Raw genomic sequence first — 27,354 nt, forward strand, 5'->3', positions numbered from 1 at the left:
CACCATTGTGCACGCCCCGCACTTCTTGGGACTTGAGTAAATGAAGTCTAAACGACTAGACGTGTTGTTGTTGCTTACATGGAGTTTGGGTACGACCCAGGAACGTTACATTGGCGACGAGGTAAACTGTGTTAGAAGTCTATGAAGATTGTGAGTACGAGGGGGGACAATCAAGGGTAGGGCACTCTCGGGGCCGGAAGTAGAACTCGCGTGACAACTTTGTTGACGTGGAAACAACGTGGGACAGTCAGTCACTGGTGAGGAAATGTATGATCCTGAAGTTGAAAATGAATATATTTTCAGCTTATCTGACACGTATTGCAGTGGAAGCGGCAAGGTGCAACTGAAGATAGGACAACTTGAAACGGAAGTTATTGTTGACTCGGGAGCTACTGTAAACATCATAAACACTGAACCTTGTGAGAAACACTGATTTTGTTCATGTCAGGTCAAAGGGTTTCGCTGCTATGCAGGATTCTGAAGAATTCTGAGGATTGGAGTAAACACAATCTCGACGGAATGTGCGCAACTAAATCAAGAATTGGGTGATTGTCTTGGGGGACTAGGCACATTAAAAAAACCTTTCAGTTGAAACTACACATTGATTATAATATAAAACCGGTAGTTCAACCATTTGACCTAAAACACGTTTAAGCCAAGCTAGGAGAATTAGAACAAGTAGATATTATTAAAAGGGTAACAGGTCCACTTCTTTGGTATCACCGTTAGTTGTTGTCCAGAAATCAGAATACGATCTGTGTAGACATGAGACTAACCAGGCAGTTGTTCGAGAAAGACACCCTTTTCCAACTGTAGATGAAATCATCACGGACATGAATGGCTCAACAGTGATCAGCAAGTTGAATGTAAAGTGGGGGTTCCACCAGATTGAACATGACCCATAATCACGTGTGATAACCACATTTTCATCTCATATTTGACTGTTCCGTTACAAGAGGCTGATGTTTGGAATACACTCTGTCAATTTCTGTGGACGGTTCATTCGAAACTCTACAGATCGATACCACATGCCACCACCAACAATTATTCAAGAATGTCACAACTAACTTTAACCCACAACCATACACAGTAATTGAGAAGAGTTGTGACAGCCAGGAATGAAAAGCAGGTGAAAAGAAGACACACATCTCACATGAAGTGTCAGATATCTTTTCCAGAGGAGGTAATCCAGTCAGATTAAGTGGACGATTACCTGGCAACGATGGAAGATGAGGCGAGTGACTGTATACCTGTGAGACAACTTCAAGACAGAAGACTGTGCCAGCTTGACTCAATAATGATGAACTGTAATGATAATGTGACAGTTGATAGGCTGTCATGATCGCATGGACTTTTAACGTTTATAGTTATTAGTGTTATTATAAGTTAAGAAGTTACAGTTTGTATTTGTATTTGTACTCTAAACATTTCATGAACTCTAAAGCTTTTCACCTAAGTGATTCAGTGATTCAGTAGTCATGAAGAAGACAATAAAACGTTGTAACAAATCGCAAGCTCGGAGGTTCACACAGTTTAACCAGCGCTTTGAAATCGTTCACACTTCCATGAACCCATCCAAACTGACGTTCAATTCTTAAAGGGACATCAACTATATTTGTTTATTATGGAAATAGAATGCACTGTAAAAGTGATAAATGTGAAACAGTTTAATGCAAAACTTGTTAAGTTTGATATTTATATTCATCTGGCTATGGTAAATACGTGGAACTGTACCAAATAAATTGGTTCATTTTCGTGTGAACTTCATCGAACTGGGGAATAAATGATATATTTACAACGCTTCTTGTGTTTCAGGGTTTGACCTTGCCTTCATCGTCTACCCTGAAGTGGTTTCTACTCTCCCCCTACCACAGCTATGGTCTGTGCTGACCTTTGTGACCTTGATGTCTTTGGCTATCGATTCGGTGGTAATGAGGAAGCTCAATTCTCTCAGAATTAGTAAATAGTTTATCAAGATGAACCTACATATTAATTTGTGGGATTTATGAGAATAAGACAACCCATACTACCTAGCCATTATCAAACAAGATGGGGTGTATGAATGTTTCTGAAGAAACTCTGTCTTGAGAATTGTTATGCATTATGCGTGTTCACATTATTTGTTTCCCAGAAATTTAGACCCTTGAAAATCCGGGTTAGAATACATGTAGGTCTTCGGCAACCCATGTTTGACGTAAAGAAGTGCCTAACGGGATCTGATGCATGTCATTGTATCCGAATTGCGTGGATCGATGCTCATGATATCAGTCATTGGATTGTCCGGTCAAGACTCCATTATTTGCAGACCGCTCTCATATAGCTGGACTATTGCTGAGTGCGGCGTTAAACAACAAACAAACAAAAACTATTTCCGAAATTTACAAATTCGACGATCAATACAAAACTATAAAAAACACCACCTTGCTATTTGTTCTCACAATAAGTTGAGACACTATGGATGTAACTTAGATATTGTATTGGTTCGAATGCCAAAAAAACTCGACCAACTGACATAGTGACACGTGCATATATGCAGGTACCGTGTGTGGAGATATCCGTAGCGGCCTTGGAGGATATGTTTCCCAAGCTGATGAAGCGACACTGGTTCTTCCTCGGTGCTGTGCTCCTCAGTCTCTTCCTGTTTGGTCTCATATATACGTCACAGGTAACGATGAACACATCTGTTTTGTTTAAATATATTTCACAGGCTTTATGAACAGTGAACAGGCCTGTTTTGCATTCGTACTTTCACTGGTTTTCTTCATAAGAGGAATCTGTTAATGTGCTTCACATGGTTGTTACAACCGTTTCTAAAATATCGTCTAAACACCACTTTAATAAGGTATGCATACCCTGTTTAAATGCAACTGTTGCGGAACAGTGTTATGAAGGCCAACCAAATGAGACTTTCTGTACATTTCTTTGGGTAAACAAACATGCACTGCTGAAAGACAAGAAGTTTTATCATTTGCCAGATGGCAGTGTAGTGTATTGTTAGGCAATGTTGTAATTGTATCATATTGTTTCTGTTACAAGTCATAAGAAGTTCATGACATTGTGTTTTTACGATAGTAGAATGTAGTACTATCTAATATAAGCAGTAGTGTTGCAGCTAATTTTTTTGGATGCTATTAGAGTCAAGTGTAATCTGGACTCTTCTAGAACAGCTAGACTAGTCCAGGACTGTATAGAATATTCTGGAAGTTATTTAAGTGAGGTGAGGTTAAGTGAAATTGCGTTTAACGTTGCAATCAAGATTATAGGATTTATAAAGAGACGTGCATGCACTGTGTGTGTGTGTGTGTGTGTGTGTGTGTGTGTGTTGCTTGTTGCTTGTACTTTTAGGCAGTGTGTGTCAACAATGAGAAAAAGTGGATCAGTTACACCTGACTGCTATTTTTGCTGATAACCATTCGCTTGACTCATTTGGTTCGTTTTTTTAGGCAGTCAGGGTCTTCAGGCACGAATTGGAGTTATAAATCAGTAGTAGGAGGGTAGTTCCTCTCCTCGACCCCCTCATAGTTATCGTTATAACATTTCTAAGTTGGGTTCTGAGTTTGTTCACAAAAAGTCATACTTTTGAATTTTCGTCAGAGCCTTCTTGTAGCTATTGCCGTAAGTAAGCCAGGACATATTGTATCTGAGTGTAAAAAGCTAGCTTCCCCTAATGCTTTTGTGAATGTCACATCACTGTCGTTTTTGTGTTTAACTTTTGTTGGCCAGTCATCAAAGTCTGTCAAAGAGGAGTACCTACCCCATGTTAGTAAAGGGTGTATTTCAGTTATAGGTGACACTGTTAAGCACATTACAGTTTTGAAGGATAGTGGTGCTCTTCAAACCGCTCTTGGGTGGTATTTTCCCACCTTTTGAAGACTCATCAGCGAAATCTGAGGTTTTGTGAGAAGATTTATGTGATTGTACTGGTGCGTCTCCCCCTTTTCATGAAATTGAAGACAGATTTGGTGTCTCAGTTGGTAAATGTGGTAGTTGTAAAATCTTTCACTGTTAAAGGCGTACATTCACCTATTGGGAATGATTTAGTAAGGGAAACATGTTTGGCTTATCCTGTTGTTTGTCATGAGCCATGCACTTAATTTACTGAAATTACTGAAACTCGTGAAAAAGAAATTCCAGGTATGCTTCCTTCTTGTGTTGTTACTCGTGTTATGGCTCAGCAAATTCTTTCTGAGAATAATTCCAATTATGACTGGCTGGCAATGTTATGGTTCATTCTCTTGACCTGTCTGTGTTTTCAATGGAGAGTTAAGCTATAGGGAGAAGACTCAGAACTCAAACTTCTTGCCAGTAGGGCACTCTCTTTAGAAGAAGCTGACAAGGTTCCAGTTTGCTATTATTTCAAGAATAGCGTTTAGATGAGAAAAGGGAAGCTGTCAGATGTTTCTGTTGATTATGAATGGAAGGTTTTCCATCAAATTGTTTTTTTCATTATTCATATCAAAAACATGTTTTGAGTTTGGGACATGAAATTCTTTTGGCAGGTGATTTGGGTGTGAACTAAACTTGTGACAAAATTCTATCCCTTTTCTTCTGGCCCAATTTTTGACATGACGTCGCTGAATCTTGCAAAACCTGCCTTGTATAACAAATGGTTAGCAAACCGATTCAGAAAAACCAAGACTCTCCTTTGAAACCCATTCCACAACCTGTTTCATTTTTTGGCTAGGGATCATTTAAAAAATTGAAACAACCTTTCGTATGTCAAGAGCTTTTAAGCATTAACTTTAATACAGATCTGCCCGACAGTGAACTGATGCTGTTTTACCTGTCTCAACTACAGAAGCATAACAATGCCCTGTTGCGTTTGCAGATGCGACTATGTTTGCTCGTTTTTCTGTCATCGGTGCAGTTGATCAATTGCTCACATTTAATTTTTTGTACAATGGACTGAAACTTTTATTCACTGCAGTCTGTTGGAGATGGCATATAATCACCTTGCTAGATCAATTTCACCACATCTGAAGCAAGTAGCCTTACCTTTGCATGAATTATATCTTGGCCAAATGTCTGACATTTAGAACAGTGAGTAGGTCGTGGGAAGTAGATGTCCAGAGGCATGGAGAAGCAACCAACTTTTATAGAACTTTGTATCAAAAGTCAAAAGATAAGTGTTGGATCGTAAAACCATCTTTACGATTTGTGAATCGTTTGGCTTCAATTACATCCTTACTCCGAAGTTCTGACCCAACTTGTTCAATAGTTTCTTCAGCTGGACTGTGATCACGGTCTCGGATTAGGCCTTTGCTGAAATTAAGCGTCATGTGTGTTCAGAACAGCTAACAGATATATCGGCCAATTTAGTTTATGTGATTTAATTGATGGCTTCTGTTTTCCTGGTACATTTAATCAAAACAGCTCCAGCTTGTATTTTGTTGACTTCCTTCAAATCACCAGCTGTACCCTAGATTCACTTTTCTGAAAGCAATTTTAAATACGTGGCTCGAGTTCATTCCACCTAAGCTTCCAGGACTTCTGGAACAGCTAGACTAAACAAACTAAGTCAACACTAGCCTTGACTATATAAGGGGGAAAGTTCGTGTCTATCTCGTCTCACATTACATCAAGATCAATGGTTGTGTAAGATCATTCTTTTCACACTGGATATCCAGCCTAGGGATATTTACATGTAGGAAGCTTGACCACTGTTGCTGCAAGACGAATGTTATTAACCTTGTCTTTTTGCTATCGCCACTGCTATTGTATTTTATGCTACCATTGTAATTGTATTGACATTGAATGTTGTACTGTCACTCCTTTGTGTACTGCCATTGGAATCGCATTACTTTGTATTGATAAATAAACCTTATTAATTGTATAATACAATTGTTAATGGTACAACATTTCTTTGCTGTTTGCTTCACACTGAATTCTTTTGCGTATAGATTTCTGAGTAAACCTATTGTTTCAATTTTGAATTGGACATGTAACACCCTGCAAAGATAACTCTTTAGTTGTTACTTTAGTGAAGTATAGTTTTTAATGCATCAATGTATGACATCAAACAATGTTTTTGGGTATCTCAAGGCACATAGCAGCAAGGTATAACATCATATCTCTCATCGCTTAATCTACACATTTAAGGGTGGGATATTCGTGGTGACGCTGGTTGACTGGTACACCTTCTTCCCATCAACGGCCGTGTTTGGCATCCTTGAGTGCATTGCTGTCAGCTGGTGTTATGGTAAGAGCATATCAACCTTGTAGTTTGCCATCTTTAAAAACGTTGCCATCCACAAAACATTTCATGTTTCTTTACTTTATTATTGTGAAATGAATGCGAATATGAAAACTCCAAACCATTTGACGCTGTATTCTGAACATGATCGTCAACTTGCAATGTGTACAACACATGTATGTACTCCATACAACTACAGCCAAATTCGTCCAAATGATATTGTACTTCAAACTTCAAGTGAGGGCGACAAAACCTTTTCCATAATCATAAGAAAGCAATGCTTAAAACAAAATCCACAGTACGTTTCAGACTACAACATAAGAATGTGTCCAAGAATCACGATCAAATAGTAATGATACCCTTCGCCACCGCTGGCACCGTCAGAGACACATGTACAGGCAAGTCAAATGTTCAGCCATAAAACTTTTTACAAAATTACTTTGGCCTAGATTGATGAACCCTGATCAAACAACTCTTGAGCACGAGTGGTAAACAGTGCTCTTTAAATCTAAGTAGAGAGAGCATGGTCGATTGTACCTCAAAAGTAGTGAAATGTGGACACCAAAGGCAGGAGCTGCTGGAATACTGATGGAAATAAGGTGAGGCTGACAATTTAAAAGTTGAAGTGTTACAAAATATTGGATTGCTTGTTATTAAAGTTAATAACATATTTTATGAATTTATCATTTTCTTCCTTTCGAAGGACAGAGCATTCACTTTTCTTCATTATAATTTTAAATGAGTCCGATAATTTCAGGTTCCCAAAAGTTGTTTTTATTAAAGTTTTGACGAGACTGACCTGCAGTTACAATAAGTATATAGTGATAGATTTGCACCTAAGCCAACGACATTTGATCATTTAGATTCAAGACAAACAGTTATTTCATTACGTCAAGTCCAAGGTGGTGTTTCCAGCTTGCTTCTTCAGGGAAGACTATTCCGCAAACATGTAATCGACTTCAGTGTTATTGTGTTGTATACGAGGATGTATATGAATATGTTAACCATTCTGTGGACACTTTGTGCTCCTTATCATCATTTCATTTGGTAAAATAGGTATGCCAGTGAAGAGATCTGTGAATGTTAACCGATGATGGATTATTTCCAGGAACAAAAAGACTCCAGGAAGACGTCCGTGCGATGTGGGGAAAGGCAATACCTCGGGTCATGGTCATATCTTTCCAGTTTCTGTGCCCCCTATTTTTAGCTGTACGTAATTGTCGACAACTGAAACTTCGATAGTTGCATACCACGAATGAATTGTTATGCATCGTACAATAGTGCCATTCATGGCATGGGAATCCATAAATAACCAGAATGTAGACCTTGGACTTTTGTCAAACCCTTGAGTGCAAAATATAGCCCTAACACACTATCAATAAAATAAAGGATTCTGGTACTCAATTCCACTCAGCCAAGGGACAGCAATATAAGGTGCTTTAGACAAATTGCCACCTCTGTGCCACAGTTCCGTGTTTACATCATACACTAAGACTAAGCTGTAAGGGTATGATAGAACCGAAATATTGTTACATTAACACTCACACCTTGTTGATTATTCAGAAAAATGCATGGGTACATGTAACTTTGACCCTGATCTTGGAAACCCCCTCAGACTTACTCATACATGTACACGTAACATAGTCCAGATCTCACCACATTTCCAACTTATGCAGCAATAGGGGATTAATAGATAAACTAAATTCAGAAATTCTTTTTCAGATAAAGTGTTATCAATTGGCCACCATGACAGAAATGCATACTGATATGTGAGCCATCGCTAGATAGTGAACTGAACTTTGACATCTTGGCACTCAAATTTCGTGGCCCTGATCATGAAACCAGATCAGCTTCTTAAGGGCAAAAGTAACTCTTTTGTAGTAATAAATGTTTTCAACATCTCAACAGCTATTCCTCTGATCTTTAAATTGACAAGTGAATGATGTTAGACGATATAGTCAGCAATATTCCAGCAATATCTAAATGTCCTGTAAATATGTTATATCTGTGGACCAGGCACACGAAAGGGTTGACAAGATAAACGGCAATCTCATCTTAGAAGAACGATGTCACACAGTCACCTGGTCAGATATTGTTGCACCTGATCTTAGTACTTGTCATTGATTTGCCCTGACATACTTTTGAAGGAAGTAAAACTTTATCATTATATTTTAGTAGGCTTTATAACGTTTTATGAGGTACTGTTTCCTTTAACCTATCCTTAATATATGACAACAAAAGTTCCAATAATATCCCATAGTCCCCTCAGCGTTTGGTCCTCGTACATGAGATCTATAGTGGTTGCCCTGATACGCTTACGGATGTACAATAGCGATGCGAAAAATATGCAGATGGCCCCACGATTCTCAGTGTTGTAGTTTTCGTACTGACAAGCATAAGGAGTGTATGTGATAATCTCCATCTGTTGTACCAGGTGATTTGCTGCTACTCTATGTACTCATACCGACCCCCTAAGTACGGAGACTACATCTACCCCACATGGGCAACAGCTGTTGGATGGCTCATAACCTTTTTGACACTCCTGCCATTACCGACTGTTTTCATCTGGACGGTTTACAACACTCAAGGGGCAACTATGAAAGAGGTAAACACAGCGTAAACGCTCGAAGCTATCTGAATCTCTTTTTCCGCTTGACATGACAACGCAGTTGGTGTATGCTGTCAGTTTAGCATATGTTTGCTTTGTATGTGCTGTGTTAAGCAGAGAGTTGGCGAGTAACAAACGCCAATATCTTGAGAGATAAAGATCGTGCAACAGTCTTGAAAAAATGCATAAACTTGTCTTATGGATGTTTATAAATACTTTTTTTTTTCATAATGCCAATAATTTTATGTCAACATTGTTTTAATTACCAAACACATATTTAATTGGAACTATGTATGTTAAATCAAGATGTTTTTATCACATTGACACATTTCAGAAATTGAAGAAATCATTCGAGCCCAATGAATACTGGAGACGGTCACCACCAGAGGAAGATGTCACTGATGTCTTACAACCAATGGTTAGACTGTCGGAAAACACCGGCTAACAAGGGAAATGTGTAAAGTCTTGAGCAGCCCAATTATTTGTCTTCAAGGTTTTTATTCTGTAATTTGGATCATTTCTAATAATATATTCCTTGATACATATAATACTCAAGGTTTTGTTCACCTTCAGCATTCTGTTTCCTTCAAAATGGACACAATGTTCATGGGCATGTGTATTCAGAATGTCACAGATATGTGTTGATTATTAGCTGTGAAGGTGTGTTTTCTATAATAATTCAGAATGAGAAATGTAGATTTAATTTAAGTAAAATATGATCATATTTAGATTTAGTTAAAAATAAATGCACTCTGACGAAGACAACACTGTCTCCTGATACAACCGAAGAATGATGCCTTTTTTAGTTAGCCTCTTAAGATACGTTTACACGTACCATGTTGATCCCTGGGGTACATCTGACCGAAGGGGCAAGGTACATTACTCATGTTGCGTTAACATGATTCTTTAAGTAGATGGGATACTGAATTCAGGTCTTTTCTAGCAGACCATCAACACTTACAAATGTTGTTTCAGAATATGATAAAGGTATCCATAAAAAGAAACTAGTATTGAATGTGATTTCACCATTACTTAGTGAGGGGGGGGGACCATATACACCGTTGGCATACCGATTGTTTGGCCTCGTTTATCTGACCCACAATCACATACAGAATCAGTGTTTAGGCAGCATCGAACACACAGCAAGAGTCGCAGAATACTTATTATGAGTGAATATCACTCCGCAAGTAATAACGTTGGTTTGCATACACTCACCGTGTGTCTGATCGTACATAAAGTGCGTATTACGCTAAGAAGTGCTTCCTGTCGTAACATATCTCGAAAGAGAAAGTGGAAGGTGAATTAATCTAACTTAAATTGAAGTTTCCAAACATTCTATACATGATGCTACGGTTTATGTCAAAAGTAGTTTTGTGTCCAAATGTGTGCGTGTTGATGCACGTCCATTACCTTCTTCAAGAATCTTGATTTGTTTTACCAAGGATTTCACACAATAATGTACGACATGCAATATTATGTTGTCATTTTTCCTTTCATTGTGTCAAGCTTTTCAGGTTTTGTCCCTGCAATGTAGAGTATCGTAACACTTAATGTTCAGTAAATATTGTATTTCACATTCATAACAAAATGAGCAGAGAAAAAACGTTAGTAGACATTGTTTATCAAACCATTTCAAAATGCACAATTTTCTTCTATAACAATATCACGAATTACACATTCACATGCCATATTCGATATGGAATACCATGATCGCTACGTGCAAAACTGACTGCAATATCTAAGACAATACTTTCAAATTTGATAAACTCAAAATTGCTGCCCCCGTCATATCGTTGGTACTAAACATACTGTAAATAGCACAGCTATAGTAAAATATAGTTGTTTGCCTACAACATTCACAATTTCTGAAACGAAAAATAGGAATAAAGTTGACAATAAATGCAAAATCTCAACTCTGTAACTTTATATATCGATCCATGCACGATGCATATATAACACTGCAGAAATATGAAACATTTATCTTTTCTTCAAAATTGTTGCAATTTTATATGACATAGTTTATTCTTAAGGGTTAGTTTTATTGTATAGCATGTATGTCATCATGTTGGTTTATTTAAAATTTCAAGCCCTGCAGTTACCGAAATGAAACATATAAATCATGTGCATGAAATGTTGATGTTATTCTTTTTCCAGCAATAAGAGATACTTTAAAATTGTCTTTATGTAGTTAAGTGATGCATCTGACTATTTCTAGTAATTAGCTGACATTATTCAACCATTCATGTACAACTGTAACAAACTAGCATACAACAAATAATTTTTGGATGAGATAGTATTGCGTAACGTTCCATGAAGAAACAGTGGCAATATTGCACTCATACAAACTACAAAATATCTGCATAGTAAGTACACCATACCAAAGAGGTACATTATGACAATTTCGTTTTAAGACAAGCTTTAAGTGTATTATAATTACATGATAACGATAAGAAAATTGAGCAAACATATGGTAATGCACATACAAGAAATGTGTTTATAATTGGCGATAACTGGTCTCGGAAATTTTGTCTGAATAACTGTTGGTAAAGTTATTGAGAATTGTTCATTTTAACAGAGTGTCCCAAATTCTTGGTTGCAGTGATTCTATTTATTGGTTGTATTTTATACAAGACAGTTCTCTTCTTCTAAGAAATAACATGTTTCACAGAGACGCTGTTCTAGTTTACATTTATTTGTGTTTACTAGTTCAAAAGTTTGTTTTATTTTAGCATGTTTAAGAATGACATTTTAGGTGTTTATCTAATTAGAGCTTGTAATCAATTATTTTCATTTATTATTGGTACTAATAGTGGCTATGTACACAGTTCTGCTTTACAGGCCCAGTTATGTGTTTTCTTGCTTACTCCTTGTAATAATTTACAAAAAATGAAGCTGTAGTCTTTCTGGAAGTAGTGTTTCAATAGTTTTAATGTAGCAGGACTGCGTCCGACGCGCACAGACCACAGACGCTACTGTATTCTTCGATGGCCAATATTTATTTCCAGATATTATGAATGTGATTAAAAAACCACCCTGAAACAATCGGGCCTACCATATAACACATATAAAACAATATACACATATCATAAACACATATATACACATACAATTCAGACGCACACTAATACGATCAGATACAGTACCTAGCATTGTTGTAAATGCACTGGCTAGAATGTATTTATGTATATTTCAAAAGTATTTTTGTCTTGATATATAATGAAATGCATACACTAGATACTATATACACAGTTAATAAATTACTTTAATCGATACATAAACGACATGTAAACCTACTAGGTGTGTGGGCCTGGGATGATATCACACCTGGGGACGATGCTGCGCTAAGTTTCTGCACAGTAGTGCAAAACCCGTCTGCAGAGGAAATGACAATACATATATACAGTACATGCAGACATGCCAATAAGAACAAATACTTTCTATCATATATACATGTATACATGTATACATGTAGCTGAACATGATAGAGCAATACTATAAAGTGCCACATGCATTCATGCTTTCATTCATTCATTCATTTATTTATGCTTACCTTCTTTCATTCATGAGTGTGTGAGTGAGTTTGGTTGAACGCCGCTTTTAACAGTATTCCAGTTATTACGGCGTGTCAGCTTAATGTGGGAGGAAAGCCCGAAGTGATGCAGGTCTCAGACGTTTACCACTTCGGTGAAACCCACGAGCACGGATATGGTGCTGACAAACCTAGAAACATAATTGGGGCGGACCGGGATTCGAACCCACAATCATAGGTTTCTGGCGTGCCCAAGGGACGCAATTCTGCACAGCTAATCGCGGCGCCTTAGACAAGGGGGCCACCTACATTCATTCATCACATGCATGCTTGCTTAGCCTTACCTCCTATATCCCAAATAAGCTCTACTATTATTTCTAAAAACTACTAATATTACCTTTAGTGTAATGCTTATACATGTTTTAATGAATTTAGGATACGTATTTGGTTGGTTAACTCAATAATAATCACGAATCCACATTCCGTGTATTCGTGTCTAAAAACACATATATCCACATACAAACAATATCTACAAAATTGCACATACCATTTAATGAATAAAATCCTCAATCCAATAATATAATACTAACCTTGGAATTTGATCTAAGGTTCCCGAAAACGATCATTGTAAATAACACGTGAGAAATAGTGAATATATATATTTATCCTTAGAAAGTTATATGTATAGTGACCACAGTCCTTCATTAGGTTTACCCATCAGCTTCGATACCTGCTGATTACAGTTGGGTGGGCGTCTGTGTCCAAAGCCTACGGTTTGGCCCGTCCCATAGGCATCTTCTTGTTTAAAGAAAACCTTGAGTGGTCCAGTATCACTCGACATCCATACTGTAGGTGTCCTGGCTGTTTACATCGGAAACAAATAGGCTCCTGGGTATCTGGATGTCTTGAGGGTTGCTGATCCTGATGGGTTCCTGTTGTTGGTTGATACCACCTTCGAAAATGAGTTCCTGTAGGGGGCAGTGACTAATGCTGCTCTTGAGGTGGGGATTGTGGATGCCAGTACGATTCTGATCCACTTGGTGTAGTAACTCTCCGGCGGCTGTGTGGGTATTGCCAGGGTTTACTGTTATCATCTGGTTCAATATTCCGTTGCTTCTTCAGCTCAGCAACTTCAGTTGATAACTGTTTCAAGATCCCCTTGATCTCCTTCCTTTCTGGATCCTGGGCTGCTACAGCGGCCATATTGGGACTTCTTCTTCCCTGTTCTGGCTCCTCTCTCCTGCAGGTCAAACTCTGCTCTTCGAAGGGCTCGCAGAAGATCTTCATTACTGCTACACTGGTCAAATACATGTGCTGTTAGATCCTGACCACAGCTGGGTCCTCAACATCTCAATCCCTGTATTGCCGCCTGGTTCAGTAGGTGCTCCAACCAACAATCCCACATTGCGACTTCTTCTGTCTCTCCCTGGCGTGCACCATAACACAAGCTAACAATAATTTGTTCCTATCAACACTACCGAAAATACTTTCCAACTTGGAGATAAGCTGCTCTAAGTCCAAGGCACATGGCAATAGTGGCTGTCTTCCCACGCAAAGAGTGTTGTACAGTATTGGCGACAGCTTAAAGAGACAATGATTTGTTCTGAAACAAACATTGGACTTGATACTTCCAGACGTCAAAGAATGTCTCGGCATTCTGTTCACCTGAGAAGGATGGTAACCTTGGGGCTTGTGTCAAGGTGACTGGCGTTGGACTACCTGAAGTAGGAGATTGAAGCCCTAGAAAGTGCACCTTGAGGCTCATCTTCAGCCTTGACCTTGGTCTGAGTATATCCTCTGGGCTATCGGCTTTAGGCCAGGCGTTGAGTGCCTTGAAAGCTCCAATGAGGTTCCTTATATATAATTATCCCCTCTGGCATGAAGTCAGGACATAAACTCAAGAGAAGTAGGATAGGTAAGGTAACGACAAAAGATGAATGTAAACAACAGTACGGAAACCAATTTCTTCAAAAGGCGGATATTCATACACCATGGTATATGGCGTTCCGTAATATGCTCTTACAAGAGGGAACTGGCACGACACAACTACTCATAAGGTAAGATTCGAAGTGCTGAACACAATCGTTTCACCATTCCACCTAGTACTGAGAGAGTTATCGAAGGATACTCGTACAAGCCTATAGCTATTGCCTACAAACACGCATGTGCTGTTGCACAACCGACTAAAAACTCTGCCATTCCATCTGATCTAGACATTGCCCCTACTGTTATCAATTTCCATCATGATGAGAAGATCATGGTTCAAGTTCATGTCTCCAATGTCACCCCAAGAACTGTGTCTATTCAAAACCGTGCCCTGCTATGTGAACTCCAAGTTGTCTCCAATTGAGGATCTTCCAACTGAGACATTTTCCTCAAGGTGAAGGTCAGCAGGTGGTGGACTTAATGGATTACACCTGAACAGCTCAGGCTAAGAATGGAAACTATTTCACATTTTCAAGTGCATTTTCTATCGGAGAACAGGACATTGGGCATGTGACAACAGTGAAGCATAGGATTGACCTTAGGGATGGGCGACCTTTTAAGCAGAGGCACAGACGGATTCCCCCAGCCATTTACCAAGAAGTGAAGGAGCATCTCCAACAACTTCTTGCAAGTGGAATCATCCGTCAGTCCTTTTCACCTAATGTTGTATTGGTGCGCAAGGAAAGTGAAAAGCTGCGCATGTGCGTGGACTTCAGACAGCTCAATCAACAGACCATAAAGGACTCTTATGCTTTGCCGTGCATAGAAGAGATGTTGCCGTGGATTGAAGAGAAGTCCTACAGCACGTAGGACACGGACAGCAGCTATCACAAAGTAGGAATTGAGGAATGCCACAAGGAAGGAACAGCTTTCGTTAATGGTACTGAGACAAGAGCCCTGTTATATACTGGGTCACCAGTTTCAACAGTTTCCCCTAGTCTCTACATTCAGTCCCTATCAGCTACACCTTTACAGCCACTAGATGCCATTCTGAAGATAGAGTGTGCAGATGGCCAGCATCTACCTTACCATGGGTATATAGAAGTTGAAGTGCGGGGTACAGGTCCAACCTCAGCTAAGCTTCCTTGTCTTATGCTAGTTGTCCCTGATACCCCTTATAACACTACAGTCCCAGTGCTGTTAGGCACAAATATCTTATCTTGCTACATTAACATTGCAAAATCTACACCCTTAACTTCCCATTGTTATGATTTGGTTGGTTTGTTGTTTTAAGCCGCACTTAGCAATATTCCAGCTCTATGACGGCGGTCTGTAAATAATCAAGTCTGGACCAGACAATCCAGTGATTAATATCATGAGCATCGATCCACGCAATTGGGATCGATGACATGCATCAACCAAGTCAGCGAGCCTGACCACCCGATCCCGTTAGTCGCCTTTTACGACAAGCAGAGTCACCTTTTACGGCAAGCATGGGTTGCTGAAGACCTATTCTACTCCGGAATCCCATTGTTATGAAGTTGTTTATGCAGATATGTCTATCTGTCAGCTGTGGTATTGGTTTTTCTTGTGCTGACCACTTGAAGACACTGTTGCCTTTATTGTGCTTTCCAAGGAACTACATAAATAAACAATTTGTACTTTACATCAACCCTCTTATCCCAATTCTAACACTTTCTTCCTCTGCATATGTCATTATAGGGAGAGGGGAACAATTGAGTAAATGCAGCAATCTCTACTTGTGTACCATTAAGGTAGACTGTTCCAGCATGCTTGTGACATTTGCAAGCTTTACTAGACGGTAATTGAATTTACCTGCAGCTACACAGCTTACTCAGGCATCCCTTGAATCATCCACATGATATGATCTCTGAGAATGATTTTATAATGGGCGATAGATACGTCACTGAAGCCACATGGAGGAGGACTTATTGACCAATCTCGTGGCAAGTCAGGCCTATGCGTACTTAGGGATGCAGATTAGGGCCAAATGCCCATATCAAGGACAAAATTCGGGCAGTACAAATTTAGACTTAAGAAAATCTGGAGTTCAGAGCTGAAAGCTCGCAATAAAGTAAAAGCTACAAATACTTATGCTATACCCGTCCTTTCATATTCTTTTGGTGTTGTTGATTGGACGAAACAAGAAATTCAGGGTATTGACACCCTTACACGAAGAATCATGTCGGACAATAGATGTTGTCGTCTCTGGTTAGCGAAAGATTTCCCCTAGTATCAGTAAAGCGAAAACCCAAGTTGGGGTATTTGTCCTACGAAAGCGAGAAATGAGTAATTGCTATAAAAACACCGGATTACCGTAGTTTAGATTAGCGCCCGTGCTGTTCAAGCAGAGGAGAGGAGAGGAGAGGAGAGGAGATTTACTAGAGAGTCGTTTCGTAAAAAATAATACAGTTGGATGTTTAAACACAGGAGAAGAGATGATCAGTTTCTTAATTGAACAAACAATTAGTTTCTTAGTTGATATGGGTTATGATACCGATGAGTTTAGAGGAGAGTCGTTTCTTAAGAATACATACAGTATGTATTTGATGGTATATATAAAGAGTGCAACTTATTTGGAACGATGATGAAGTGCGACGACTGGTGAGAAGAGCCGCAGCCTTGCCGATGCTTCCCTTGGACAATGTCGACGACGTCTGGCTCCAAGCCATCGCTGACAGTCCCGCGGGTCCCAATGTCGCAGCCTTCATGGACTACGTCACGTCAACGTGGGTGGAAGGACGCCAATTCGGACCTGAGATCTGGAACAATATTGGTAACCAAGGGCATCGCACTAACAATAACGTCGAGGGGTGGAATCACAAACTCAACAAACTTGCCATGAAGAGCCATCCGAACATTTTTGTAGTTGTTACGCTATTTCAAAGGGAATCTAACGTAGAAGTCGCCATTCAACGAATTGGAGTCCACTGGTTAGCACCACCCAGAAAGAGAAGATACCGGATGATTGACAACCGTCTTCAGGCTCTGAAAGACAATCTCGTCAACAACGTCATCGGCGAAGTTGAGTACACAGATCACGTTGGTGACTTGATCCACTTGGAGTGAATGACTTGAACACAATGTGTATGCCAGTGCCACCGCAAATTTATTATAGAATGTATTTATGTATTTACCATTATATTTTAAGATATAAGTTATTGTTGTTTTTGTAGAAATTATAATGTACATCTATGAAACATTAAAGTATTAGAGTTATTAAATTTGTTAAATGTAAAATACTTTTGTGCAACTATACTATACTTCAGCATCTCATATAAATTACTACTGTGATTACGGTATGCGCATTTCTGTGTTTTTCTTGTAATTTGAGAGTCCAGGTATAGCAATATCCCGTGTTTACTGTAGCGTGACCAGTCTTACTGTAGCTTCACGAAAGTGTAGAGATTTTAGAGTTGATTATGGCTAGGTTTCGCTCCTCCGGCCCAGAACCCAATAGATCCCACCACTCTCGCTCTTCCCTCAATCGCTTATATTCACCAATCATGATGGGAGGACGTGGTTTGATTAGCGTTTGGGCTCTTCATGATAGAATTGTTTTGTGCACATTTGCACACATTTATTTGTCTGATGATCCTCTTGTGAAGCATGTCAAGACTCATGATGAAAACAAGGCATTCCACAGTTTTCTTAAACGAACCAAGGATGTGGGACATAATCTCAATGTCAGTGCTGATTTTGTTGATGGTTCTGTACTGCTGGACGGTACAGATATGAGTGTCAACCAAGCGAAGTGCCATATCAAGTCGGCCCAGACTCAATTTTTAAAGGAGAGGCTTTCTGAACGACCACTGCATCGAGTTGGTTCAAGGTGCCCCTGTTCATGTCACCACTACCCACTGCGAGGAAGTAGGCTGGTCCGGGTGCCACTGTTCATGTTACCACCATGCACTGCAATGAAGTAGCAGCCTACTTCCGCGCAGTGCACTGAAAGTGTGTTTTCACAATAATTCACCATATACCTTGACCAAGTTTCTTTGTCAAGTGGTATACATCTCAATATGGTAATTATGGTAACGGTTCTCAGACAACCCTGCGTAGATGTTTTTTGTAGAATATGTAAACGGATTCCGAGTTATGCTCTTGCTAAGGAAATATTCGTAAAAAAAAAAAAACTATCAAAAGGCACCAGTTTACCACTAGGCCTATTTATATGCCAAGTTTAAAAGAAAATATTGTACAGTTTTCAAGATCTGTGCCAAGTTTGGTGATTTTCAGTCTATGTCAAAGTCGTTGGCTTGGAAACTCGAAATCTTTTTTTTAAATCCCAAACTATCAAAAGGCACCAGTTCACCACTAGACCTAACTATGTGCCACGTTTGGTGAAGAAATATTGTACGTTTTTCAAGATCTGATCCGGAAACGAGGACTACCGCCATTTTCGGTCTAAGTCAAAGACGTTGCCATGGAAACTCGAATTGTTTTTTTTTTAAATCCCAAACTATCAAAAGGCACCAGTTCACCACAAGACCTATCCATGTGCCAAGTTTGGTTAAGATATCTCTCATGGTTTTTGTGTTCTGCTCTGGACACGAAATCTGACTGACGGACGGAAAGACGGACGGACAGCACCCATTCCTATATGCCCCTTCCACTTCGCGGCGGGGTATAATAATATAAACAAGGCGAATTGAATTTGAAAGTTATTATGTTTTTTATAAAGAAATGTAAAGCTGTGTTTGGAACAATGGCTCAAAATCGGATATGTGTAAAAGTAAAATGGGTGTTACAATAGAGCTAAGTTCCATTTCTATTTTCCTTTTTCATAAATAAATCAGCATTTCAAATCCTAAATAATTGCACTGATTGTATACACCTACATCCCGATAATATTAAATAATTTTGGCTTCTTTTCGCTGATGATAAGGTCTATAATACCTGGATTGCAAAAACAAATGCATGTGTTGGAGGTTTATTGTGACAGGTCGAAACCTACTGCAAATATGGATAAAATTAAAGTTGTACTTTTTTTAAAATGGTGTCAACGCATCCAGAAAAGAAAAATGGCATTATCGAAGGAAACCTGTATAAGCTGTTTCATTTCTTAAATACTTGGGTGTGTTTTACATGTAGATTAGCTTGGTCAAGGAATGCACATAACATTTCATTGCACGTCGATTGCAAGAACATTATTGTAGGCATCTCAAAATGCCTTTGGAGTTTGGAAAATGCCACACACATATCATGCTTAGTTCTAAATATTTGATACAAGAACAAGCCCGATTTTATTGAAAGGATCAGAACTTTGGGGCCTAGAACGTCTAAATGTTATTGAAAAATACATTTATACGCATGTAAAAAGTTCTTGGGTGCAAAATCGTGGTTTCCCAGTATAGGTAATTAAAGGTTGTGAAATACTATGTCAAGTTATTAAATATGTCATTTACAAGATGTTCCCCAGAAATTGTAATAATATGATGCTTCTCAACGACAGCCATCGGAAACTCAATTGGACATCAAAAGTTATATAGATGTTTTAGGAATGTGGATATACGTTTGGTTACAGCATGCGGACATGCCACATTCAAATACACATTCACAGAGTTATGCAAAATATTCAACACATCATCGACAAATAAAGTCATAGTTTCGTTCATATGCATCATTTCCCTCATGGCAATCATGGCCACAAAACATATTTAAGTGTGTACAGGTACAGTCACTCATATACAAATGCAAGGCAAAGTGTACTTGAAAATATATTGGAGATGGGGGGTCTTAAGTTGTTCACAACATGTGTACAAATACTTTTCAACGTAATACAATATTATAAACTAACATGATGATCAGGCGACATACTGTTACATTTAAGTACTTTGGGGTTGTCAACTCTGATTCTGTATATTCGATTATAATAATAATAATTAAAATAATAATAATTTCCATCTGAAGAAAGCTCCAGCCCTTAAGACATGAGAATTAAAGAATCACATTTCACGATTCCTATAATATTGTATGTTTGGGCTTGTGGTCCTATGCACAACGCACAGGTCGCAGATCAGGCGATTTTCAAAACATTGCTCGCGGAGAGTAGTTGGATGGGCGACTATATTCTGATGCTTGACACCTGCGGACTTTTAGGGCTTCAGTCCTGCCCCACATTGAAGCGCACGTAGCACATGTAGTGTCTCCTAAGGCAAGTGACTTTGATCGAATTATGCATCTGTTCATACAGCAGTGAACGGGTATCCGGTAGGAAGAGTTTGTTGTGTGATTGTGAAACTTCTGCCACCCCAGCTTTGGTTTTATACTCCCCAGGAAGTTAAGAATGAAAATCGTGTGCACACGGATCTATTATCGGTTAATCTTGATTCATTAAATAGCTATTTTTTATAAACATTTCCTTTGCAGTTTCATGTTTTTCCTATTTAAGGTGATCGTGATTTCGAATCACGGCACCCTACCCGTGCTCGTGGGTTTCATCGAAATGATTAGCGTCTGAGACCTGCATCACTTCGTGCTTTCCTCCCACATTAAGGCTGACACGCAGTGATATAACTGGAATAATGTTAAAAGTGGCGTTAAATCCAACTCACTCGCTCACTCGTATTTCAGGCAAAGATTGGGTCATGTTCCAGCGTCTACCTGATTGAGCCTGTCGTATATCTGTGTTCACTGTATAAAATATGGGCATTACATTTCTCCTTACACCCAGCAGGCTGCGTTCAACAGCATGTTCATCGACATCAGCCTCGATAGTGGATACTGCGATTCAAGTTTCTGATAAAGGAGTAACAGAATTCTCTTGTCAGAGTTCTCCATCATAACATCGTTTGTACCACGCTCACATTCCAACAATATATAATCTTCTGCTTCTCTGTAAGGTACTCTATCTAAGTAATGATGAAATTACACTCAAAAGTAATGTATGTCTTGGTCATATTCTCAAACGTCATCTGTTTGTGGCCATAGTTAGATTTGAACATCCAACCGATCATGTAAACAAGCATCGCTATTTCTCTTTGTCCCTACGGGCAACATCACCTAAGAGGCAGATGCCTCGGGAGCAAACATGGTGCATGTAAGCGAAGCGTAAAGCTTCTAAAATGGGGATCCTGCTTTAGTTGTATCCTTGTCGGCTCACAGTGATTCGTAACTGCTGACCACATTATTCAGGAACTTTATGAACTTACTTTTATCTCTCTTACTGCCAAAAATTAGAAAAAGTACAATACTCCAGTGTGTAAATTGTACAAAAGAGTTGGTAGAAAAAGTAAAAATCAACATGGCTGTTGGTGAACTTTGGAGATTACCGTTGCAGTTCACTTGTATGTCAAGGGTGGTGAAATATTTGAGAAGATTAATTCATCTAGATGCATTCATTACCCAGTGTTATCTTATGTGGAAATCTTTTGATGAATCAGGTCGAAAAACATGGGTTACTTACATCAAGGATATTCTCTCAATGTTTGGTTTTGGTCATTTGTGGCTATCTCAAGATGTTGGTGATTCTAAGTTATTTTACGCTTCGTCTTTCGGACAATCTAGGGCCATCATCTCATGAATCCATTGACAGATTATCTGCTTCATATAGTTATGAAAGACTACAAGTCACTTCTACATAGAGATAGTTATCTTTCTACACCAATGAATATTTCTTTAAATATGTATTAGCTAGATTTAGATGTAGTGACTTTGGATTACATACAGTGATTGGAATTATATAGATATGCCTCTTGAACAAAGGTTATGTACTAATTTTTAAGGAAATGAAAATGTTTTCGTTGAAGACGAAATCTGCATTTTCTTCGATTTCAAATTACATTATGATGTAAGAAATACTTTATCGCCACTAATGTTCGTAAAAAAGAAAAGCATACAGACCCAGGCAATCGTTTGTGACAAAAATGAAATTGTCCAAAACAACTATCTGCTGAAATATATAAATAAATTTACAAACCCATAATTGAAAACTTCTGAACATTTTATGTTCGTTTTAACCTTTTTTATTATGTAATATGTACTATAGTTGCTTACCATAGTATGTAGTAAATTGATGAACTTATTTCAATCCATCATTTGAGCTACATTTCTTACGTTAGGAAATATCTTTCCACAGCAAGCAGTCAACATGGATGTGACATTCTGAATACATGTCCACAAGGCAGGTGTCCCTGTTGAAGAATAACGACGCCTGCAGCATACACGAGCGAAGAAAACCAAAAACGACGTTTGGACAGGACGTGAGTTTTCCTTGTTAGGCGGAGCTTTTCGCAGGTTCTACGATCGGTTGTAAAACTTCAGTGAATTCTTCCTCTGGCGGTGATCGCCTCCAGTATTCATTGGGTTCTAGGGTTTTCTTAACTTTCTGAAATTTGATTGATGAAAGCATTTAGATCAAATGGTATGAAAGCATATAATCCAATTATTAACATAATTCTAATGCTTCATGCAATAAAACACTCGTTGTAATAGACAAATATATATTTGGTAATTTAAACAGCGTTAACATAAATGATAATTTTATTTACAAAATATAGTGCCGCATCCTCAATATTACGAGATTCTATGCATTCATCAAGGCAAGTGCAATGTGTTCATTTTATTCAAAGTAATGTACATTCTTGATCTCTCACATATTGTCATCTTTCACCCATCTTCTGTTACATGTCAACTTAAGTAACAAAGCATAACCCAGAACAAAGCATAGCTATACAACAGGCAGCATACACCAACTGCGTTGTCCTCAAAGCTGAACATGTGATTCAGGTTAGATTCGAGTTGTATTTACCTCTTTCAGTGTTGCCCCTTGAGTGTTGTAAACCGTCCAGATGAAGACAGCCGGTAATGGCAGGAGTGACGAAAAGGCTATGAGCCATCCAACAGCTGTTGCCCAGGTGGGGTAGATGTAGTCATGGTACTGGGGGGGTCGGTAGGAGTACAGGGAGTAGCAGCAGATCACCTGGTACAACAGATGGAGTATTACACATACACACAGTCTCTTTTTGCTTGTCGTACTCGGCTACAAAACTGAGGATCGGGGGACATTCATTTATTTCGTCTCGCTTTATGGCGGGTACCATTGGTTGGGCAAGACATGCTTACATTGCAAACACCTGGTGCAACTAATTTTCAGTGGACGAAACATATAATTTCCACAGCTATTTGCCCTTGACGTCAAGTGGAAACTGTTTCAGCATAATATCAAGGCTGTTTATTCTCTTGGATGACATCTTATATTTAGTTTTGTACCTTCCCACAAGAATATCAGGGAAATACTGTTGATCCATCTCATGCACAAGGATCAAACCCTCTGGGATAACAGATTAGAAAGGGTGTCCAGGAACTTGTGCTTGTCGTAAGAAGCGACTAATTTGAGCCGAATGACGGGCTTGAAGAATTGTAATTTTATCATAAAATGATTTGTCTCAGTTATTTACAGTCTGCTGTGGCTGTAGTCATGAAGGTGAAATGTTACTACGGTCTTAAGCAACGAAAACAGAAATAAGGATAGAGTGAAGGAAATTATGACCGGAAAGGTCCCAGTACACAATGCATTTGTTCAAAAACAAGTAAATAAAGGTTTGTGTGTCACATTCATATGATTGGCTAAGGTTTACATCCACTAAAAGTAGCCCAGAGCACAAATATCATAAGTCTAGACATCATTTACAACAACGTGTGCCCAGTTGATTGTGTGACATCGTTTGTCAAAAGTGTCAATAGAGTTCATGTTATAGTTCTTTGCTCGTGCTTGGTTAAGAGTCAGGGAAATTATTTACAGTCCACAGAATACTGTTGCTCATTGCAGCGTTTATCACCATTCAGTCATCAACTTAAAGATCTGAGTAAAAGCTGTTTTAATGGTGGCTAACAAAAAGTGATTAAACTACAAAAACGTAAGTATTGGCCTAAAGATGATCATCAGCTTTGAGTGCCTTGTTGTGAGTGAGCGCCACAATATAATGCTTTGTTCACCCTCAGTGTAAGAATAAAGATAATATTGCTATTATGATTGCCAATTGATACCTGTTTATCAGTAAAGAAATTTTGAATTCAACCTATATCTTACACCCTTAGTGTTGCTGTATAAGCTGAACATATGTGAGATGTAGACAGTGTTCCGAGTATGTGTATGTTTGAAGACGTTTCAAAGATCGTGGTCAAAGTTGCATGTCTTTCTTTTACTGGTGTGAATAAACAGTTGTTTGAGGGACGCTTTGAACAACATTTCCTTTTCTTCTACGGCACTGCTGTTGAAAATTTGGTGGGGACATGGTAACTACGGTCGTCAAATAAGAGGATTAGATAAGACAGTTTAAGTTCGAATTAACATGCAATTTCAAGTAGAATGCATATGGCACGCAATGAATATGGACCCAAACTGGGGCGACCTTAAATATAACAATACAAATACTATTATTAAAACTGTTGTCACGTTATGTTTTTCATATTCACCAACATCTGATGTGGCAAGTGGTCTAAAAACACCACATCCTGCTTTCTTATGGCTGCATGAATTGGCGTCCAAGATTCGTTCATATATTAATACTTGATCTGATACCGCTACGGTAACCACTTATAGGTTTGACAAAAGTGTTAAAGTTCTACATTCTTTTTATCTGATAAGTTTTACTTCGGTCGGTCGGCCTAGTGGTTTAAGCGTTCGCTCGTTGTCTCCCGCTGTGATATTGCTGGAATATTTACTAACAGCGGCGTAAAACTGTACTCACTCACTCTTCGAAGGCTGTTTTATCCAGGTCCCTCTTTTTTCAAGGTGTGGTAAGATGGCAATTTTGTACTATGCACAGCAATTCCTTAGCTGTATGCAAGTGTCGAAGTTTGAGAAGTGAAGAATTACTGAATCTACAGAAATATTCTTCGAATGTTTTTATACCTGGCTCGGCACTATTCACTATGTCTTAAAATGACAATTTTTTAAGATGCATTAAAATGTTGCAGTAGTATGTCACTATCGAAGCTTTAGTAATCAAGAACTACTTACAACTAGAAAAATAGGACAAACAAATTTGAAACATATGACCATGACCCGAGGTATCGTTTTTCCCCACATTATTCGAACGTCCGCCTGGAGCCTTTTTATTCCTGGAAGTAAATCATGATCAATTAATAACATCAAAATTTTGTTATAGACTGGCAATCATATGTATTTTGCAAATTGAAATTGAAGGTAATGAACACATGGCACGGCCAGATATAACGTGTCCTTTTGTAACTGATTCTGAACTATTCACATACAGCTATCCAAAGATGTTCTTGAAATGACTGGAGCCAACGAAATGTTTGCAGATTAACCAGTCTCGTAAAAACTGTAGAATCAGGTTTGCAACATTTCTGGCCTCATTTACTAAGCTGATAAGGAACAATTAATGTTTTGTCCTTTGTTGTTTTACCAAACCATCCAACCTTATAAGTAGCCAAGGAAATGTAGCGAGAAATGGCTGAGTGCATATATTATGAACTTTGGCAACGAACTATCCACAAGATTGTATCCATTTATGTCGAGCAGTATCCCAGCAGGTCACAACTTTGACAAATAATCGACCATGCTCTTTCCACGAAGAGTTTAAACAGGGTACAAAGAATTTTGCTTTTAATAAGTAGATATATCTTATGGTTATGTATTTGTCGATTTTATGTGGTATCCAGTCTCAAGTTGGGGGACAATATCAAAACGTTAACGATTTGACTTTTTATACAATCGTACAGATTTAAATTCGACATGGAAAGGGTTTTGTTCATTTATTGTAAATGCAAGATGTGGTTTGGTTGTAGATGTACGGAGAACATATTTTACACATTGAAAGCTGATCATCGTGTTAAGTATAAACATCAAGGGATTATGATTATTCATAATCACATTCATGTCACAAAAATAGAATATAGTAACGTGAATTGTTTTTAGATGACATTTTTAAAAGTGGCAAATAACAAGGTTGATGCATTCTTACCATAACACCAGCCAACAGCGATGCACTCTAGGATGCCCAACACAGCTGTTGATGGGAAGTAGGCATACCAGTCAAACAGCGTCACCACGAATATCCCACCCTTAAATAAATTACGTAAAAGGGTTGAAATCTTGGGTGGAATAACTTCCTGATATTAACTTGGGGCGGTCGGGTAGCCTAGTGGTTAAAGCGTTCGCTCGTCACTCCGAAGACCCGGGTTCGATTCCCGACGTGGGTACAATGTGTGAAGCCCATGTCTGGTGTCACCCGCCGTGATATTGCTGGAATATTGCTAAAAGCGGCGTAAAACCTCACTCACTCACTGATATTAACTTACATGTGCATTTATGAGATTCACGAACTTCCTTTGTCATTTGAAATTTTCTGATGTCATATTGTCACATTGTTGAGTATAATATGATATGATGTCACACTTAGCAGTCTTTCGTAGCACAAATTAATTAAGTAAAGTGATAGGTTTCCGTAAGGATATAATCATACCTCTGACTAATTTGTTTTTAGTGAGTGAGTGAGTTAAAATTTAACGTCGCATCGGCATTATCTCAGCCATATAGCGACGAGACCAAGTTAATATATTAACAATTTTGTCATTTATGCAAAGTTGTGTTTAAAAACAAGTTGTAAAACATATTTGAGCATGCTATATTTAGAAACAATTCATGAAACATTCGAGCATAACAATATTATATATACAGTTTTAAAACACGGGCTTTAGGCCACCAGTAACCAAAGCTAGGCCACCTCGCTGGGGATCATGGGGACTTACAGTACCTCTGCTTCCTGCATGATACCCCAGCAGGATTTACGTCATCACTTTAGCCACTGGTGGTTGTTTACAATGATAGCCAATATTAAAAAATACTCATTAATGAGTTGGCTTAAAAACACTGGTTGATGATAGTTACATTGATTATGATAGGATTACGTGTCACACAGGGGGGCAATATTTGTACGGTACTTTAACCTCCTGGACAGAGCCTTCAATAATGTCTGTTAATAGTAGCATCACACCAAAGTTAAAAACAAGCATTTAATTATTCACATACATATTTAAAATTTATTATACAGACCAATTTCTTTCAAGTAATTGATGATGAGATGCCCGCTGACATGGGAAACGAAT

General features: G+C 38.5%; 1 protein-coding gene across 3 annotated transcripts in view; it reads right to left on the reverse strand.

Annotated features, from left to right (window-relative positions):
* The window catches only part of LOC124131023 (sodium-dependent dopamine transporter-like), a 120,734-nt gene that overhangs the window by 69,277 nt on the left and 24,103 nt on the right, over positions 1–27,354 (reverse strand). For 2 of the 3 annotated variants that reach the window (XM_046494088.2, XM_046494087.2), the window contains 4 exons: positions 26,211–26,310; positions 25,244–25,344; positions 23,030–23,200; positions 22,175–22,606 (listed from right to left, as the gene is read on the reverse strand). The exons of the other annotated variant lie outside the window; for it this stretch is intronic. In XM_046494088.2, the coding sequence (XP_046350044.2) occupies positions 22,496–22,606; positions 23,030–23,200; positions 25,244–25,344; positions 26,211–26,310 (483 nt within the window). In that variant the 3' untranslated portion in view covers positions 22,175–22,495. Of the gene's footprint in view, positions 1–22,174; positions 22,607–23,029; positions 23,201–25,243; positions 25,345–26,210; positions 26,311–27,354 lie in introns of those variants that run through there. 3 annotated transcript variants of the gene reach the window in all.

The sequence above is a fragment of the Haliotis rufescens genome, unplaced genomic scaffold (assembly GCF_023055435.1).
Source record: "Haliotis rufescens isolate VD_foot unplaced genomic scaffold, xgHalRufe1.0.p SCAF_10, whole genome shotgun sequence".
Classification (NCBI taxonomy): Eukaryota; Metazoa; Mollusca; class Gastropoda; order Lepetellida; family Haliotidae; genus Haliotis; species Haliotis rufescens.